At 50.9% G+C, this 17,921-nt stretch overlaps 4 protein-coding genes across 4 annotated transcripts; all 4 read right to left on the reverse strand.

The window, feature by feature from the left end:
* Positions 1 to 162: 162 nt before the first annotated feature.
* Positions 163 to 1,905, reverse strand: LDX57_000379 (zinc-dependent alcohol dehydrogenase family protein; the record flags this gene model as incomplete). Its single annotated transcript, XM_046082026.1, has 8 exons — positions 163 to 356; positions 457 to 769; positions 848 to 993; positions 1,065 to 1,265; positions 1,347 to 1,362; positions 1,446 to 1,514; positions 1,604 to 1,673; positions 1,868 to 1,905. The coding sequence occupies 8 exons, from the start codon at positions 1,903 to 1,905 to the stop codon at positions 163 to 165; spliced, it is 1,047 nt and encodes a 348-aa protein (XP_045937983.1).
* Positions 1,906 to 2,904: 999 nt separating this feature from the next.
* HUL4 (HECT-type E3 ubiquitin-protein ligase) lies at positions 2,905 to 6,613 on the reverse strand (the record flags this gene model as incomplete). The annotated part of the gene is made up of 3 exons (XM_046082027.1): positions 2,905 to 3,827; positions 3,894 to 5,999; positions 6,064 to 6,613. 3 exons carry the CDS (start codon positions 6,611 to 6,613, stop codon positions 2,905 to 2,907), a joined length of 3,579 nt encoding a protein of 1,192 aa, XP_045937984.1.
* Positions 6,614 to 7,371: 758 nt separating this feature from the next.
* On the reverse strand, positions 7,372 to 8,983 carry RPL15 (60S ribosomal protein eL15). Its single transcript, XM_046082028.1, has 5 exons — positions 8,940 to 8,983; positions 8,728 to 8,814; positions 8,297 to 8,453; positions 8,005 to 8,231; positions 7,372 to 7,924 (listed from the first exon to the last, which is right to left on the reverse strand). Exons 2-5 carry the CDS (start codon positions 8,812 to 8,814, stop codon positions 7,784 to 7,786), a joined length of 612 nt encoding a protein of 203 aa, XP_045937985.1. The 5' UTR covers positions 8,940 to 8,983; the 3' UTR covers positions 7,372 to 7,783.
* Positions 8,984 to 9,244: 261 nt separating this feature from the next.
* LDX57_000382 (PSP1 family protein) lies at positions 9,245 to 14,138 on the reverse strand. Its single transcript, XM_046082029.1, has 3 exons — positions 12,840 to 14,138; positions 10,462 to 12,682; positions 9,245 to 10,399 (listed from the first exon to the last, which is right to left on the reverse strand). Exons 2-3 carry the CDS (start codon positions 12,582 to 12,584, stop codon positions 9,865 to 9,867), a joined length of 2,658 nt encoding a protein of 885 aa, XP_045937986.1. The 5' UTR covers positions 12,585 to 12,682; positions 12,840 to 14,138; the 3' UTR covers positions 9,245 to 9,864.
* Between the last annotated feature and the right edge of the window lie 3,783 nt (positions 14,139 to 17,921).

A 17,921-nucleotide genomic window follows, 5' to 3' on the forward strand; every position in this document is an offset into this window, starting at 1 on the left:
TATTACATCTCACTCTGCTCTTTTTCTGAAATCTTTGTCAATTACCATTCAAAGTCTCCCTATATGCAGTTCTCTTCGTTATAGTATCTCATCATCTTCCGATTCCTTATATAGTATTGGTGATCTATATATTGACGTATCCCACAGATCCAATATAAACAATCAATCGAACGTGATCGCCGCCTTGATCGCGGACTTATTCTTCATGGCCTCCAGACACTCCTCCCACTGGTGGATATTGTACACCTTGTTCACGATTCCCTTAACCTTCACCTTCCCGGAGTCCAGGTAGTCAATGGCAGCAGGGAACTTGTACGTCTCAGAGAAGCTACCCAGGATGTTGATCTCGTCGCCGACTATTCCCACACACAGCATCAGTCAGAGACAGTCCAATCCACACACAAGCAGGAACGACGCCCATAATCAATGGACAATGCATAACGGGAATGAACTTACAAATCTTGCTAGGAGGCCAGGACACCCGATCCTTGCTAGAATAGACGCCGTACACAACGAGCTTTCCACCCTGACGGACATAATTGATCGAGTCCTCCAGGATCTTGACACTACCGGTCGCCTCGACCACGATATCGAAACCGTACGGGTTGTCCTTCTTGAGTTGCTCGAACTGCGCGCTTGGGTCCTTCCGCGACAGAGCGATGTATTCGTCGCCAGCGTCTAGGGACTTGGCTAGGTCCAGTTTCAGGCCTTCGGGAGCACACACGACGACGCGGCAGCCGCCGTTGAGACGGAGGAGTTGAGCGAGAATCTTGACGCAGTTATATCAGACGAAGGAACTTGGAATCGAATTCTCGTTAGATCGACAGGGAAAGGAAAGACAACTTACCAGACCCGTCGGTCCAGCTCCGAACAACAACACCGAGGACCCCATCTTAGGAGCGATCTTATCCAAGCCATGGGCAGCGCAGGACGCAGGTTCCAGAAGCGTAGCGTCGACATCAGAGAGATTCTTGATCTTGAACACACGGCCGGCTATTCATTTCGTCAACACCGCCCTCTCGTCTTGATGCTCACCTCTCTCGCGGACAATCAGGGACACATACCAGGGTAGGCACAGTACTCGGCAAACCCGCCGTTCATGGTTACACCATGAGCCTCGAAGTGCTCACAGAACAGCTCCTCCCCGCGACGGCAATAGAAGCACTCTCCGCACAACTCGGAGTTATCAGCCACGACACGCTCGCCGACCTCGAAGCCTTTGACTTTAGGCCCGACAGCGGCGACTACGCCGACGGTTTCATGGCCTGGATATCATCAGCATCACCGTCATCCTCGCCTTCTTCTCCAAACCAAATGCATAACAGTGATGTAATAGGCAGACATACCGGGAACCAAAGGGAACTATCCATGAAAACACCATCAGTCAGCCAACCCATCCATATTCAAAAACCAGCCACACTCAACACAAGATATACAGTACATACCTTCGCGATAAACTCTCCCTCATGGATATGCAAATCCGTCCCGCAGACACCGCACGCCTTGACTTTAACCTGATACAGCCGTCAGCATCAATCGTCCTCCAACCAACCCTCAATAACCATCGAAGACAACTTGGAGGGGAAAAGAAAGAGAGCCATACCAAGACATCATTATCGCGAAGCTCAGGCAACGGAACATCCACGATCCCATGCTTCAGCGGCTCATCATATCTTTCCAAAGTCAGCTTACTCTCACCATACCCAATCAAAGCATCGAAGCACGGGTTGCAAGAATCCTGAACCCAAAGTCGGATCATCTATCTCCATAGAACCCAACCATGACCCCAAACAGATAAACAAAAACACCAACCCCAAGACTGAAGCATGAAAGACAAAAGATGCAAGATAAAATAAGACAAACCTACCGAAGCGCTTTCATCGACTGCGGCAGGATCGAACCCATGATGAATGAACTCAAGGTCAGTCAGTCAACAACAAGTGACACACAAATAACGACGGTATAGTATTAATGAAAAGAAATGACGAATCCCACAATATCTAAAGGAAGAAGAAAAAAACGAAGGGAAAAAAAGAAAGAAAGAAAGAAAGAAAGAAACCAAACCGAGACAACACCCCTCTTATTTATACTGTACCAACCATCCCACCCACCTATGCCTCCCCCTCTCCTCTCCTCACATCTTCTCATCTAGGTACAGTAACTGTCTACAATAGCCAAAAGCCAAAAGCCAGCAACAGCCAACAGCTAACCAACAGCGGGGGAGGGGGAAAGTCAGTCAGAAAGGGAAAAGCCAAAAAAAACCCCCCCCCCCCCAACCAGCAACAATCAAAGAGAGGGGTTTTCTTTCACCCTTCCCCCTCCAATCCAACCTCTCCCCATGCTACGATTCACGGACATACCTGTGCTTCCAATCAAGACACTCGAAAGACCAGGACGGGCTTTCTTGGTATAGATGGAAGCCCATGCCAATCCCAAAGGGGCGTTAGCGGCGTGGGGCTCCTCGATGTCTGGAGAAGGGAAGTGACTCGTCCGATTTGCCTAGGTTCTCTGACTCTCTGACAGACTTGACAGTAGTGGGCGTGTCAAGTTTGTCACTGTGCATTTGACTGCATTTGACTAGCCTACCGCTATAACTAACTGACACTTTAGGTTCCCTAGCTCTAACTACAGGACTCCGTACTTTCTAGTCTCTTATCGTACGATGCCCCACTTATGGTTTGACTGGCACTTTCTAGTACGATCCGAGGTCCTAGACCTTGAAAGGAAAGAAAGCAAACAAAAGGGACTCAAGAAGGATACGAATGACATCGTCCTCGATTAATTCTAAGAGAATAAGATACAGGCGGAATGATTGCTTGCCCCTCCCAAATCCCGCTCTCTCACCGCTGCATCGGTTTTGGAGGCGCCGGTCCCCCCCTGTCGGCTTTGCTGTGCTTACTCTACCTACTTCAAGCCAAAGCCCTCGCTGTTCAACACCGCCTCCCACAGCATCCGCTCCAATCGCTCGCGCGATTCGTATCGGTAGAGACCCAACATGTTGAAACAAGTGCGCGCCGTCGGATATCGCGACGAATCATCGCCCAGACACATCAGCCGGATCGAGAGGCTCGTCGCTCCCATGGCGGGGATCCGGTCACTTCCCGTGATGAACGATAGGATCTTACGCTGTGCCGCGGGCTGCGTGTGCTCAAAGAAGTCCCAAAACCACCGTACCGCCGGCACCGTCTCCGGCCGGGGGTGCGACCAGCTGTCATACGTGGCCACTGCCCGTAGCGAGGCCACGTCCAACGCTTCGTCCGAGCCACGCACCAGCAGTTCGATTTCCTCGGGTCGGAAGAGTGACAGCGCATTGCCGCCGCACACGGTGAAGAACCCGCGTTTGAAGGGCTCGTATTGCCGCGTGACGGCCGTATCCAGAAGATAGTGAACGTACAAATCCACAAACTCCCGCCGGTTGGCGTTTGTCACCGGCCTTTTCTCGCCTCCAGCGCATAGAGGTACTGACACCACCTCTCCATACCGATCTACTTGTGCCACAAAATCGTAGCAGAACGTGTCGGCGACATCCCCTTCGAAGTCCAACAGAGCCCGGAGACCCTTGGCCAGCGACGGTCGGTATTCCGCCAGATCGTCCAGGCTGCATTTGAACGGTGAGCGCGTCGCCGCCACTTGCAGTCCCGTCCCGGTGGGAGGTGCCGCGGCTAAAAGCTTTTTGAAGGCAAAGGGTGGTAGAGCAATGTCCAGGATGGTCGAGTTGTAGATGGCCAGCCCCAGTAGAACGCCGACCAGGAAGAACTGTTCCGAAGATTCGAAGCAGTACGGGTTGAAATAGCAATATTGAGAGTCTTCGTCGTAGATAAAGAGTCCTAATGAGCAGACAAATGAGCAAATGCGTCATAGCGAAAGTGAGCAACGGAATTGAATAAGCTTACCGTGATGAGGGTCAAAAACCTCCCGGACCAAGAGCAGGAACCACTCTTTGCGAAGACCTCCGGCATCAACGCCCTCTTCTCCGACGAATTCAATCCGCAGACCTTTCTTGATTTCTTCCTGGCTAGACCCGACGACCTCACTGACCCCACGAAGGCTGTCTTCTACCAGACAATCACGCCGCACCTTCAGGACAAGATACTGACTGATGGCTTTCCGACTCAATATGCTGTTGAAAAAGGCTTCACGGGCCTTGACCTCCATCTGTCGGCGAGCGTCATGCTCCAGAACGTGGATCTTGGCCCAAATACTGAGGAAGAAGGGGTACTGGCAAAAGGAAAACTTCGCGGTCTTCGTCTCCCAGGCCTCGAAATCGGCCACAAGATCCGAATAATCGAGTAGAGTGTTGTAAAATGTGCTAATTGGGACCATCTGCCCTCGCCGTTGCGGTTGGTATTTGGTCGCCGAGCCCGCCGCCTCGGGTGCATCCGGTCTTCGTGAAACGCTGGCGTTGTTGGCCGTAAACAGCAAGGACATCACGCGAGCAGCGGCTCGGAGCTGCCAATCGTCGCTGTAAACCACCGGCTTATCTCGCTTGTCATTATTCTGCTTGTTGGGACCTCTCCCGTTGATCGCAGCATGGAGCTCGGCTGGAGTATTTCCGGCTGCGCTAGAAAAGCTTGGTATCAAGCTGTTGTCTTCATTTTGGGCTGATTCGCTGCGCTTCCGTCCATGTTGACGAGTCAGGCGGTAGGTAACAAAACTACCGACAAGATCAACCGTCTTTTCGAACTGCCCCGACGGAAACCGAGAAAACCAGGAGACCAGGTAGTGATGGCAGTCATTTGACAAGTTGGCCAACTGCCCTAGTATCCGCTTGATAATGCCCGAGTGATGACCCGGTCCTCCATTTCGATGCCTGGACGAAACGGGTTTGGCAGTAGGGGGAGCCAGTCTCTGGTTGGCATCCATGGGATGGGAAGGCCTTCTGTCGGTGCGAGGGGCCGGAGCGCCTGCAGCGTAGGTGGCCATCGACGAGCTAGACGGGTACAGCAATGGATTCGCCAATAGCATCAGCAAGAAGCGAACTTCCTCCGGCTTCTTGATCGGTCGTCGCGGCCGTTTGAGAAGATTTTCGGTCGCCTTGAGAAGCGTTCGGTGTAGATGCAACCGGGATTCAATGATCTCTCTTTCTATCGTGCTCAAATCGACGGCATTCCACCGTTCATGTCTAACCAAATCTTCATCTCCCTGTATATTACTGGGCTGCATCTCTGACCATTGTTCGACCCATGACGAGCCTGCCGTCACTATCGATTGGTACCACTGTGCCAGTTCCGCCCAGTTGATGCGTGGACTCCGTGAGCTCACCGCTCGGGATGAACCAGAGGGTTTTTCTTTAGGATGAGTGTGGCTGGAAGTGTCGATCGCATCGTCGTCGTGCATCCACCAGGAGGAATTCTCAGCCAGATCGCCGAGGAGAAGGGTCTTCGCATCTGGTTCGAATACTGGGTGCGCGTGTCCCGGTGTCACAGTCGCCTCCGGTTTTCTCTTAGAGGGATTGTCATTGGTAGTCTGCAAGGGCTTTTGCGACGTCGTAAACGAAGTATTAAGGCAATCGCAACCTTTAAAAGAAGATATTATATATTCCTCGAGTGCCCTGAATATGTACGGGCGGCTCATCGAGTCTTTGCTCTCGGGGGGGAAAGGCCTCCCGGGTTCCCGCGCCGGGCGATCCCCTTTGGGTGCATTGGGCATATCCCGACCTCTGGTCTGAGGGTCTCTTCCCTCTGCATGCAACGGAGCCGGTGGTGGTCCGCTGGGTTTCACCGGATTTGTATTCCCATTCATCCCATTCATATGCCTAGGTCGTCCGGAGGCTGAAGAACTTCGACTGCGAGGATCGACGGCTGCGCGAGGTTCCGACAGGTATCCGGATGTTTGCTTTGGCGATATCGATAAGAGCCCATCCTGTCCGACAAAAGGTTTATCTGGCAGGCTTCTTATGGGAATAGATCGTGGGCTGGGAGTTTCTAAAAGCTTTTTCAGATAGTTCGAGACGCATCCGTCGGCCAAAGACCTCGTTCGTTCGACCGAAAGCGATATAGCTAATCGAGATAAGGGCACATATTAGAACAAAGACTGTATAAGACATAACCAGGGCGCAATCACCTTTCCGAGGAATCACAGGCGCAGGGGGCTTCCCATCCTTTCCCCGACCGCTTGGGTCATTTGATTCCCTGTACGGCTCAAGATCATTGACCGTAAGACATTCCGTACAGCGAAAGACCTTGAGGTTGCGCGGCCACCGCACCGTACAATTACAGGTCACGCACTTCCCCGTTGTCAAATCCTCGCCTGGCACGGGGCGCGGCGGGCCCTTGCGCGGGCTGGTCGACAGGGGATCGGGCAGGTAGGTCACATCGTCGTCGTCATCGTCCGAGTCAAGGAAGTCCTGCTTCGGAATGGATCGGTTCCGCCTCTTGCCCGCGCCGGCGAAGGGAGAAGGGAACGGTTGACTGATGGAGCGAGAATGGCCGTGGCGATGCGACGGCGACGTAGCTGGATTCGCGTTCATGGATGGCAGCACGGGTGCATGTTGGGGTATCAGACGGGGAGCGCTCCTCTCGATCGACGAGGGGACCAGGTTCGCATGTGGGGGAGCGGCGGGTGAGCTCGACGTGGGAGGATAAGGCGGATTACGTGGAGCCCGCGACGGCATAGGGGCGCATTTGTCTGTCGCGAGGTCGAAATCAACGTTGGTCAAAACCCCACACCACAATGTCGGTCTTTAGAACGCCACAAGGAGGTGTGTGCAAGCACGAGCCCGGGAAATAGAGCAGTTGGCAGGTCGTTGGGGGAGTGATGAAAAGGAGGGGAAGGAGAGAGATCAAGCACCCTCCTCAGGCAGCAAAGTAGGAAGTTGATCGAGACCGGATCCTGCCGAAATAAATCAAGTAAAGATCAGGGCACCAACGACCTGAGAGTCGAGAGAGCCAACTAGACTAAATAAAAGAAAAGGATCCACGGAGCAAACGAGAGAGTGCAGAGCCAGGCACCGGAACTGCTACTGGATGAGTAAGGTCGAGATTACTAAGGGGCACCAGATTGTGAAGATGTAACATGAGATGGAACGAGGTGGATGTAACGGCAAAACCGGGAAACCGAAAGTGGGTAGTAGTCGAGAGAAGAGAAGAAAAGATGAAGCAGAGAAAAGGGAGTCAAGTCCAAGCGAGGGGAGAAGGAAGCAGACAAGCAAGAGCGAAGGAAGAAAGACAAAAGTAACAAAACGGCGGGATGCCTTAGGCCGCTTGGCAGGCCCTATCAGACTTATCACGATATAGGCTATAGTGATACTGCAATACTATGAACGACGGGGCCAACAAGAGTGACGGAGCAGTTACAATGTTACTATTTTAATTCATAGCTCGTCATGGTGACACTGGCTATTTTTGAACCAGTCCACCGGGCGCCAAAGACCCTGCATCATCCGCTCGAGAGGCTGAGAGCACTTCCCCCTGTTTCGCTCGGGCTGACTTACCCACTCCCTCCAACCTAGGCCATTCCCGGCCTTGACGCCGTAGAAAAGATGTAACATCATCCAGCCAAAACTCGAGGACAAGATTGGGTCTACAACATGGTCTACAGTTGGAATGCATTACTCTGGAACCGAGAAAACAGTCGTCGCACTTCGTTAGGGGGAATAAAAAAGTTGAACCCAGAGAAAAAAAAATATTTTGTTAACATCCGATCCAGAAGATCTGTTGCATTATGCTCGCACCCAAGCATTTCATTGACATAGCCATAGAAACGATTGAGAAACGAAATAAACACATCCACAAGAGACCAATTTTTCCACGACACACAATCTCCCTTAGCCACCCATCTACACTTAACGGTAACGCCAGTAGCTCTGGGTGTTCTGGCGCTTCCAGGTGTGGCGGCGACCAGACTTGGTGTTGTTGTAGCGGTGGCCCTTGTTGATACCACGGGACTTCTTGCCGGTGGCGGTAAGACCACGAGCCTCACGGTGCTATTCAGAGAAATCCAAGTCAGCTTTTCCCATCCCAACAATCGACCATTTGTAGCCCAGAAGGCAGACAGAGCACGTACCTTGTGGACGGACTTGGCGATCCAGTTGATGCGGGCATCACGGCGGATAGCCTTGTGCTGGGGGTCAACGAGGATGACCTCGAAGTACTTGTAGGTGGAATCCTGGTTGATCCAGTAGGAGTTCAGGACACGCAAGTTGGCGCAGCGGCGACCGACACGCTCCTCAGCGGTGGCACGGAGAGCACGCTGGTACTTAAGCTGGTTGATACCCATGTTGGTGGGCTTGCCTGTGAACATCCATATCCGTCAGTTTTCTCCTTCCTCATAAAGTCTGACTAGAATTCTTTCATACCGTAGGTGGCACCCTTGGGAGCGGGTCTCTTGCGGCCACCACGTCTCACACGGATACGGTAGACGACATATCCCTGCTTGGCCTTGTAGCCGAGACGACGAGCCTTGTCGGGGCGAGAAGGACGCGAAGCACGGTGGATAGCGTTCAGTTGACGGAGCTATATTGATGCACTCTCAGCAAAGTTCAACGAGTGTATAGCAAGACACACGGAGCCCAATGAGGCGAAACCCAAAAGGTCTCTGTATTGTGCCACAATCCATTTGTTCATCCGCCGGTGAAGAAAAAAAAAATTTCTTATCGTGATTTCTCTTCTTTCGAGCCGTGCTGCAAACACCCCTCGGAAACGGGCAGGTATTCCTATGGCATAGCACACGAGCAACATCCGGCGGGATGTTTTAAAGGATCGAAGTTTGGGGTAGGGGAATTCTCACCTCCCAGCAACGGACACGCAGCAGGAAGCGAATCACGTCGGACTGCTTCTTCTTCTGGATCTCTTCCACGTACTTGAGGGCACCCATCTGGAATAGCGAGCGAAAGGTTAGTCTCGAATTATCGAAAATTGATCGATTGATCCCGAAAACAGCGATTGTGAATTCGAAAGTGGATTCTGCAGTATCGATCGCAAGAATTGCGGGCAACGTACCTTGTCGGCGTGGCAGGTCGTCGATTGTCGTCGTTGTCGCAACTGAGAAGTTCGGAGAGAGAGATCTCTTCAACGAGGTTGTGTGTGGGACGCTAGAAGATTAGGCGAGCTCTGCCGGTCCCCCAATCAGCGGCTGGACCGTGCTTATTCAGCCATTTTGCCTCAGGTGTCGAATTCAAATCTCTGCAGCTTAGATAATCGTTCACGATTCCGCCCGGGTCAGGCCACAAGGCATCAGTTCCCCTTCATGACCACCTGGACAACACCTCAAGTGACAACCAGCTTTTCTCCTTACATCTAGTTGACTAACTCCCTACAGTCTTTACTACCAAACTCAATGAATGTGGTCCCTCATTGGAAGCGTCCAATTTATTCTCATCTAACTGTAAAACATGAATTCTTCCTCCTATGTCCGTTCTGAGACCTTGCGAGGAATGAAAAAAGGCATGAAACGGCAGAAATACATATTACAACATGTCAACGAGTGATTGGAGTGTAGCATCGGATCTGTGTTCAAACGAAACAAACATAAATTCATTGTGCGAAATAAAAAGCTCGAACGGCTAAACCATCAGTTCGTGAAGCTGAAAGTCTATTAGGTATCAGCAGTAAACGACAGATCATAAAAAGGGTTGATCCGCTGCACACATTTTCTAATCTCTTTGAAAGGAAAAACAAGCCCATAACAGTAAAAGCATGAAAACAGAAGAGGGTGAAACTTGAATTAACGACAGAAAGTGGGAGTGGGAGAATGAGAATAAGAGGGAAGAGAAAGAAAAAAGTCTCGTGTAAAAGAATGGAGAGAATCAGATACAAGGTATGGTGGAGTTAAAGTTCTTTAAAATTAACAAATCAACAAGAGGTTGAACGAGGAGGCTCGGCGTGTTTGGGTACGACGGTTTGGCAGTAAGATAGAATCAACATTCTAAGTGCCACCGAGAGACAGGCCTTGGAAACGACCCATCCATTCGCCTGGAGCAGCGTGGGCACGACCAGGGCCACTGGTTGCGCCAGAGCCGGAAGCATAATCGGCATATCCTGGTTCTACGCCAGTGTAGGCATTTGGTACGTACGTTGAAAAAGGGTCAACGGCACCAAGCCTACCGAGGCCGGACTCAGGTGGTCGCGGGCCTTGGGTGAAAGACTGGTACGATTCTGGGTAGGCATTGCGTAGCATTCCCAATGGATTAGGAATGGCTTCTCGACTGACATTCACACCATCTCGAGTAGGGCCAAAAGCCCTACTTTCCTGCTGATGGGAACGGTCGGTCTGCACATCCTGGCCATATCCAAGAGGGTTGGGAGACTGCAATCCGGCAGACGGAGGCGTGACAAACGACGCTGGATTGATAGCCGACATCCAGATACGAGTTTTGTAGATTTTGAACAGATCGGTGACGAGAGAGTTGAAATTGATGTACGAATCCGCGAAGTAATAGAAAGTAAGCTTCTTCCAGTCCCTGTAGATGGACGTTAGCATGCACGTATTGACATGTATTGAACCGGCATGGTAAGAACGTACATTTGAAATTCGGCATCAAGGATTTCCATATTGAGTCGATGTTCGGCAACCTTCTGATTGCAGACTCGCTTGGCCTTCGCCTCGTTGCCCTCCTTGTCGCGCAGGGTCATGATTTCATGGTTCTGGGCAAGTCTCTTGATCAACTTGGGCTTGATGTCGACGGTAGATTCCTGCACCCCATGCGGCCCATGCGGACCCATACCACCAATTGCGCTGCGACCAGCCATGCCGGAGACGCCACTGGAGGTGTTGACGACATTCGCTGCTCCGTTCTGGCCTTGCCTGGAGAACATCATGAGCCACTTGTAATGCTCCTCGGCGTAGTGTTGCTTCAATTCCCGAGCCTTTTGCATAGTAATGTTGGCATGCTCAATGGTTCCCAGGTCGGTACCACGGTCAGCTTCGACGATGACCAGGTCCCCGACCTTCACCTGAAGGCCAGTGTCTTCCTGGATGTAGAACACATCGGCACGGTGGCATTTGAACGATACGATATACAAGAGCTGGTTCTGATGCGGGTGCATGAGGCCTGGCTGGTGGCGACCGTAGGCATTCGGCATCGTGTAGGCCGGGTGAAGAGACGGCGGAACCGCGGACGCACCCTCGGCAGCACGGAGAGCCTGGTCGCGAGCAAAATAGGATTCTGCAAATCGACGAGCTCGTAAATATTCGGCTTCCAGTTCATGTTCCTCGGAGCGAGGAACCGTTTGAAAACGCTGGTACTCACGGTTCTGGCCTTGGGCATTTGACAGGGAGCCGTCGCCAATACCCGTATAGGTTTCTTCCCGATCTCCAAGCTGGTTCCTAGAAGAGTCCCCGGATACCGAAGTGTGCCGGATAGGAATGTCCGCGAAGGAGTGTCGTCGGCTCTGGGGGATGTCTGACATGCTTCCGAAGCCGAGGGATGTCTGCCAATGGGCTTTCCTGAAGTTATCCAGAGCACGGTTGTCCATGGAGTTGATCGACGGGAACTGTTTCTCGAGATTGGCCGAGTGTTCGGAATATCTCCGTCGAGTATTGCTATGGATGTTACTGTATCCGGGAATGTCGCCCACCTCGTCCAGATCCTCCACTGCAAGATCTCCCTCTTCGGGGACACTCCCCGGGAGGCGATGCAGATTATGGATACCAGCTCCAACTGCATATCCACTGGTTGCCGACGCCGACGACATGGCACGATCTCTGAAACCGCTATCTAGTTGGCCAGCGGCCTGCCGAAGATATGCATTTTCTCTAGAAAGCTGCTCGATAGCGCGGGCTTGGCTGGTGGAAAAAGTAGGTAGACCGCCATCGGAGCCACTGGGGCTTTCGGCATCGTCGTCGTCGTCGTCTTCGCGCACGCGGCCAAGCGTAGCAGGGTCGTGGCCCAGTTCTCCGAGCAGGCTCGGCCGAGAAGAACGATGCTGTAACGCAGAAAACTGGCCGCCGTTCCGCGGACGCGCACCGGAATAGGGCGACGCTGACTTGTTGGCCATGAGGCTCAAGTATTCGGGATCCAACTGGCCCACCGAGTAAGACTGCGAGCGATATGTCTTGGGCGTGGGATGAAGTGGAATAGAGAATGGGATGGCCGAATCTCCCGATGCCGTGCGAGTCGTGGGGCTCAATAACTCCTCGTTGAAATAGGAATTTGGATTGGTCATCGTAGGGGATGGAACAATCTCGGACAGTCGAGGAGGAGGTTCTTTTCTAGATTCCGTGTTCCAGATACCTGTGCCCCATGGAAACGAACTGCTTCCAACGTGATTCCAATGAATCGAGCTACTCATTCCAGGAGAGGTGTTAGTGGGCCACCCGGACTGATCGGTGGCGGGGCTGGTAGGATTCGAGCCCCCCGAGGACAATGGATTAGCGGTGGTAAGGGAGGACTTTCGGGGGAGGTTGGTTGGTACTTCGTTCAGCCACGAAGTACGGCGCGCAGGCTTGGGCGCAGGAATAGCCGGATTTGCTGCGTTAAACTGCACATGCTCCCCATCATCATCGGAAGACGCCAATGCTTCTGAGTCAGGCGTTGAGCGGCGAACGCCGGGATGAGTCTTCTCCAGCCTCGCGGACGCGTTGTTAGATGGGGTCACAGTGCCGGGCTTGGTTGCCTGCATAATTTTGCCGGTTGGTGCAGCCATGGTGTTTTCTAAACAAACTAATTGTCACTAGGCTTAAACCGAGGTTTGAGGGCTCTCTCAAGGCCTCGGCCACAAATTCATAAGATATAAGGGCGATGCTGGTCAACATGTTAGTAAATTCTGCCACTTTGGAGGCCAACTAAGCGTCATCGATCGAGTGGTTGGTGGGGGTTGAACCCAACGGACGGGAACTGACACAAAGAAAGGGAACAAAGGAATAAAGCAAGTGAATGCGGGGTACTGTGAAATGCTCACATATGTTCTGAGACGGCTAACGTACAGTTCTGAAGAAGCAATGAGTGATTGTTGTAGTCAATCACACTATTTGTTGGGTTGGATGACTTTCGTCAAGGTGACTTGAGGATATAATGTCAATCCGAGTTCCGGTTCTCCGATGGAATAGGGAGGGTTACCTTGCAATGTTGGAGTCTGCACGCAGGCCAATCAAATTAAAGAGACGGAGAAATCAAGAAGAAGCAGAAATCTATGAGCAAACAGCAGGTGAAGATCTTTTATCCCCAGGGTTCAATAAAAAGGGAGATCTCCGGAGAGCTTGAGCTCTGGAAATCCCATTGGTAGGTTAGCCCAGCCTGCATTAACGTTGTGGGGGGATCGAAATCAAAAAATGGAAAGCTCCGGATATGATGGCAGAAAGCAAAAGAAGGGAACAGAGAACGATGAAATGAGGATGGGTGGTGGGGGGTTATATGGCAAGCTAGTAGACAACGGGCAGCTTCTGGTGGCGATAGCGGGATGCGGAGGAGCTGGGAGTCACCGGTGCCTGGATTCATAAATGCACAATGCACAATGATCCTAATGATGTCATATCATAACCAGAAAGCAGCATTCACTTCCTGATTCAATGACTAGGCAGGTGAATATTTGCCGAGTTTCGAATCATCAGATAGCTTAGCACGCGGCAATTGTCTTGCAGAAGCTTAAGATGTTGGATGATGTCAGATGTAGCTGCCCCCAATCATCGAGATACTGGACTGTATGGTATTGCTTTCACCATGCCGACAGCCCAGCCAATTGCTGATGAGGGAGGATACCAATTCACATCATGAGGTTGTAGGGGACGTTGCGGGCTTCATTCACCGAGGTAAGACAGACAGAACGCATTGACGACACACATACCTTGTAAAGTACAATTTCGGATCAAACCAGGAACCGATACAATAACGTGAAGGTTTGCGACAGTCTCAGAAAGGTATAAGAAGTGCAAATGAATTTCGTGATCGCGTCTGTCGGCGCACCCCTCATGAGTGATCCCGTCTTGCTATCGTATGATGTCCAACTTACCAGTCTAGTAGCAACGGAACTTTTTATGATCTATCCAAACCCAAACAAGAAAAAAAAAAGAAGATAATCTTTTCGGACAATGTGACGGTTCTCGCGATAATACCGTTTTTTCCTTTGCGCCCAAGAGAAGCGACCAGGCTTCCAATCTAAAGGAGGAGATCGTCAAGGAAGGCGCTTTGCGAGATGGTCGCAAAAGAAGCTCGGGCAGATCGTAGTAAAACAAGCCTCCACCGAACCAATGAATTGCCTTTTTTTCGGATGTTTTTTTATTGTCTTATGTTTCTTTTTTCTTTTTTTCCTTTTTTTTTTGAAATGAAGTATATTCCGGTGTGTAAATTTGTTCAAAGAAGAAACGAAGAAAAGCGGTTGTTTTCCAGTCGCAAAGGAAGGAGAATATCACAGAAGCGCGGGATTCGGAAATGGTAGCGTGACCATAGATGACGTTGGGAAGCGAACTGGCTCCAGTAACTATGGGCAGCAGATCGCCTCAAGAGCAGCGCATCTTGAGACGGACGCGCGGAGATCGGAAGGGAAGGCGAATCACCCGTGCGAGAATACTAAAGTTCGCGAAGCGGCCAGCGTAAGTTTTAAGTTGAATTACAAGGAAGATCCTGTCTCTGGTGTCGGCGGTCGCGACGAAGGAAGAGCGTTGGGGCGGAGAGCAGAGGCGCCGCAGTTTCGCGAAGGTTTTCTTGGGGGGATGAGGATGTGGTGGCTCTTGCAACGTCGCTCGATCGATCGGTCGTCCGAGAATGCGGGAGGTGGGGGTGATAAAGGGGGGGTGGAAGAAGAAGGGATATTCTAATGAGAGAGAATGGAAATGGGAAAAGGCCGATGTGAAGGAGCAGAATAAATAAGATAGGAGGGACAGGCGAAACCCACGGTAGAAGAGGGAAGGAAGGATTGTACAGCGAGCGAGCGAGCGAGCGAGCGGAGAGAGGTAAGTAAAGCAGGGTCACGGAGGCTAACAGTGGGAGCAGGTAAGGTAGCTCCTAACTCAGACCAGCGGATACGAAGGAGGAGAAAAAGAACGAGCCACGGGACGGAGGTCCGAGAAGAAGTGGCGCAAATGGACAAGCTGCAAGAAAGGAGGTCGAGTGAACTAAGGTACTGGCCGTGGGTTAGGTTGGCTTAGACTGGGTTAGGTAGTAGTAGTCAGTGTCAGTAGTCACTCCGCTCACAGACTAGGAGGAGAAAGTCAGGGACTTACCTGACCAACCAAATGAAGCTGACCGTCCGATTGACCTGGCGATACTAATTAAATTCCTTGAAGGCGGGGTAAGAAGCAAAATGGACGGAGTCTAGATATTTTGCATGGAGCCACCGGTCAAGAGGGTCAAGAGGGGATGAGGAAAGAGGCGGCGGAAGGACTAAAATGACTGGCAGCGGATTGTTCCTCTGCACCCCGGCAAGTGGAACGGTGGTCCAATCCGTAGTGGTCTAACACGACGGGAATTCACAAATAAAAAGATAAAAAAAAAATCCAGAGTGGTGTGTACAGCAGAAGTGGAAGAAGAAGTTCCAAAAGACAAAAAGAAGGGTGGTTGGCGGAATGAATGTATGACAGGCAACGACAAGACCGAGGGAGCAAGGAACTGGTCGGCCGTCGATGGAACGCTTGCGAGTGGGTCGAAGGTGGAGGTCAAGTCGAAGATCCTCCGGGGTTAGACTCTTACATTTACAGTAGACTGTTAGACATGAGAAATTGGAAATGTCCCGGCCGCTTCTTTTTTTTTTTTTTTTTTTTTTTTTTACGTCCGACTTTTTTAGCCCGTCGTACCTGATACTTATTCTTCCTAGCTCAGGCACTATACTGCTGGTCAATGAGTATAAAAGGCCGAAGACAACTACCGAACAATTATATATTTATTGATCTCTCTGAGTTAGTCATGGAAGTAAACTCCATCCTCACGCAAGTCTCCAATGCCTCCCAGAAGCATAACCGAACAAGGAGCCACCCAGTCCAGCCAAATTGACCATGCGAGCAAACCATCCCTTACGGCAGGACGTTGCGCGCATCTGCGCGTCCATGTTGAATAACGCATCATTTCATCATGCGGGGATATAACCGTCCAGCGATGCCGGAACCGCGCAATCTAGCAAAATAAGGTGTCGGCGATTGCAAAGAACAAGATTCAAATAATTCAATTCAATCTCGCTCTATCCAGTCCTCCAGAAGTGATAGCAAGGTGTGCTATAGATGCATAGTCTATTCCGTATACTCCGTAGGGCTTCCCTTCCTCTACGCAAAGTAAATTAAAATTAGACCCTCCCGCTATCCCAGAAACGGCACCTCCCAGCGGCGGAAGAAAAGTCACAGATGCGCTGCCGCCCCACCTTCAACATGCTTGAACTTGGTGTCAAGGGGTTATCAACTAACTCGGAACGTCAGAATTGATGAAGGTAGTGTGTGGTCCGACATCTATAACCCAGCTTGAAGAGTCCGAGAATCTTCAACCGTCAATTAAAAAAAAAAAAAAAAAATTGCAGAACTGGTGGAAGAAGATCCCAGCCACAGGGATCTACGAGAGGGAAGGGAGGGGAGGGGGAGAGGTGCGCCGAGTGCGCCCTTCTCCTCTGTCTGTCTGTTCTTTCATTTTTTTGTGGGGAGACCATCCATCGTCGCCACTCACAACTCGACTTCTTCGTGCGGACGTTCCACATTGGGTTTCATTAACGTCATACTGTCGTGATGTTGCAATCGAGTCCACCCCCTACCAGGGAGGCATCGGGTACCTAAAGTAACAGTCGGCCTTACTGAGAACACCCAAGGCACCCCTAGGTACATAACATCCCGAAAACATGATTTCCACCCACCCCTACACCGTAAATGTAAACTAACTCACGAGCAAAAGTGACCGTGTCCTTGTTAACTCTCTCGAGTCCAAATCCAGAAGCAAAATCAAAACCAAAACCCGACTGACATGCATGTAAAATTGCGGGGAAATGCACGAAATGATGAATGAAAGAAAGACATTCATACATTCATGTCCATCATCCCTCAAGGAGAACACAACAGGGAATAACAAAAAAGGCCAGATCGATATTCTTTCTTTTAGCGTATATCTGCCAGACCAGTCGACCAACCAGCCTCCAATATAATACATTCGAATAATAAGAATAATAATCATAATCAAAGTATTAAGAAAAACTCCCCAGATTTTCCCATTAGCCCTCCCATCCCTCATGCAGGATCAGGATCGGCTCCGTCCAGATTGCGGAGAGAGCTTCCCTCCCGCATTAATGGTGTGTGCCGTGAGCCAATACCCCGCCCACAATTCCCCTCTCTCCCTCTCTCGCCCAGTCCAACGAACAGAGTATGCACAAAGGACAGGATAGGTGGTAGGACCGTGTGTAGAAGAAGCGACAATAGAGTTTGCACTGAAATAAGCCGAGCCTTTTACTTACGACGGGGTTGCCGGAAGCGAGACCTCGCTCATGCTCGTGCTCAACAAAGCCAGAACGGGGGACTAGCTAGCAGAAAAACTCAAAAATGCAAATCTGCAAGATAGATAAAGAAACCCGAACCAAATCAAAATCTCTCTCTCTCTCTCTCTCTCTCTCGATGGAAGAAAAACGAACTCAATCCATGGATGAGAGCTTACAGCTTTCCTTACCGTTCCGTTGGTAGAGGAGGAAGGGAGGGGGCACTGGCCTCTTGTTCCGGGACCTCCCCCCCATCGTAAGCGAGCTCCAGCCCATGGGCATGAGTTATTCATTACCTACGGGTATGGATGAGAGCAGGGAAGGTCTGTCAAGACAGAGTAGTAGTTGAAGTGCAACAATCCATGGAACGTACGGCGGTGCGAAAATGCAATTGTTGAGTTCTGGATTCCCTAGCTGCAAGCATCATGGCATGACGTGAAGGTTGTTGCATTATCAAGTAAGTCGGCATCGATCACCTGATGGTGTGGATTTTGGATCTTTGTATCACTTGAGAGATGAAGGATATGGGTTATCGACAGGATTGCAGGCAGGTCTAATTGGTTGGATTGTAGGTGATGAAGCAGGTTTTTTCTTTCTTTTTTTTTGCTT

This window comes from Aspergillus melleus (genome assembly GCF_016097325.1).
Source record: "Aspergillus melleus strain CBS 546.65 chromosome Unknown contig1, whole genome shotgun sequence".
NCBI classification, from domain to species: Eukaryota; Fungi; Ascomycota; class Eurotiomycetes; order Eurotiales; family Aspergillaceae; genus Aspergillus; species Aspergillus melleus.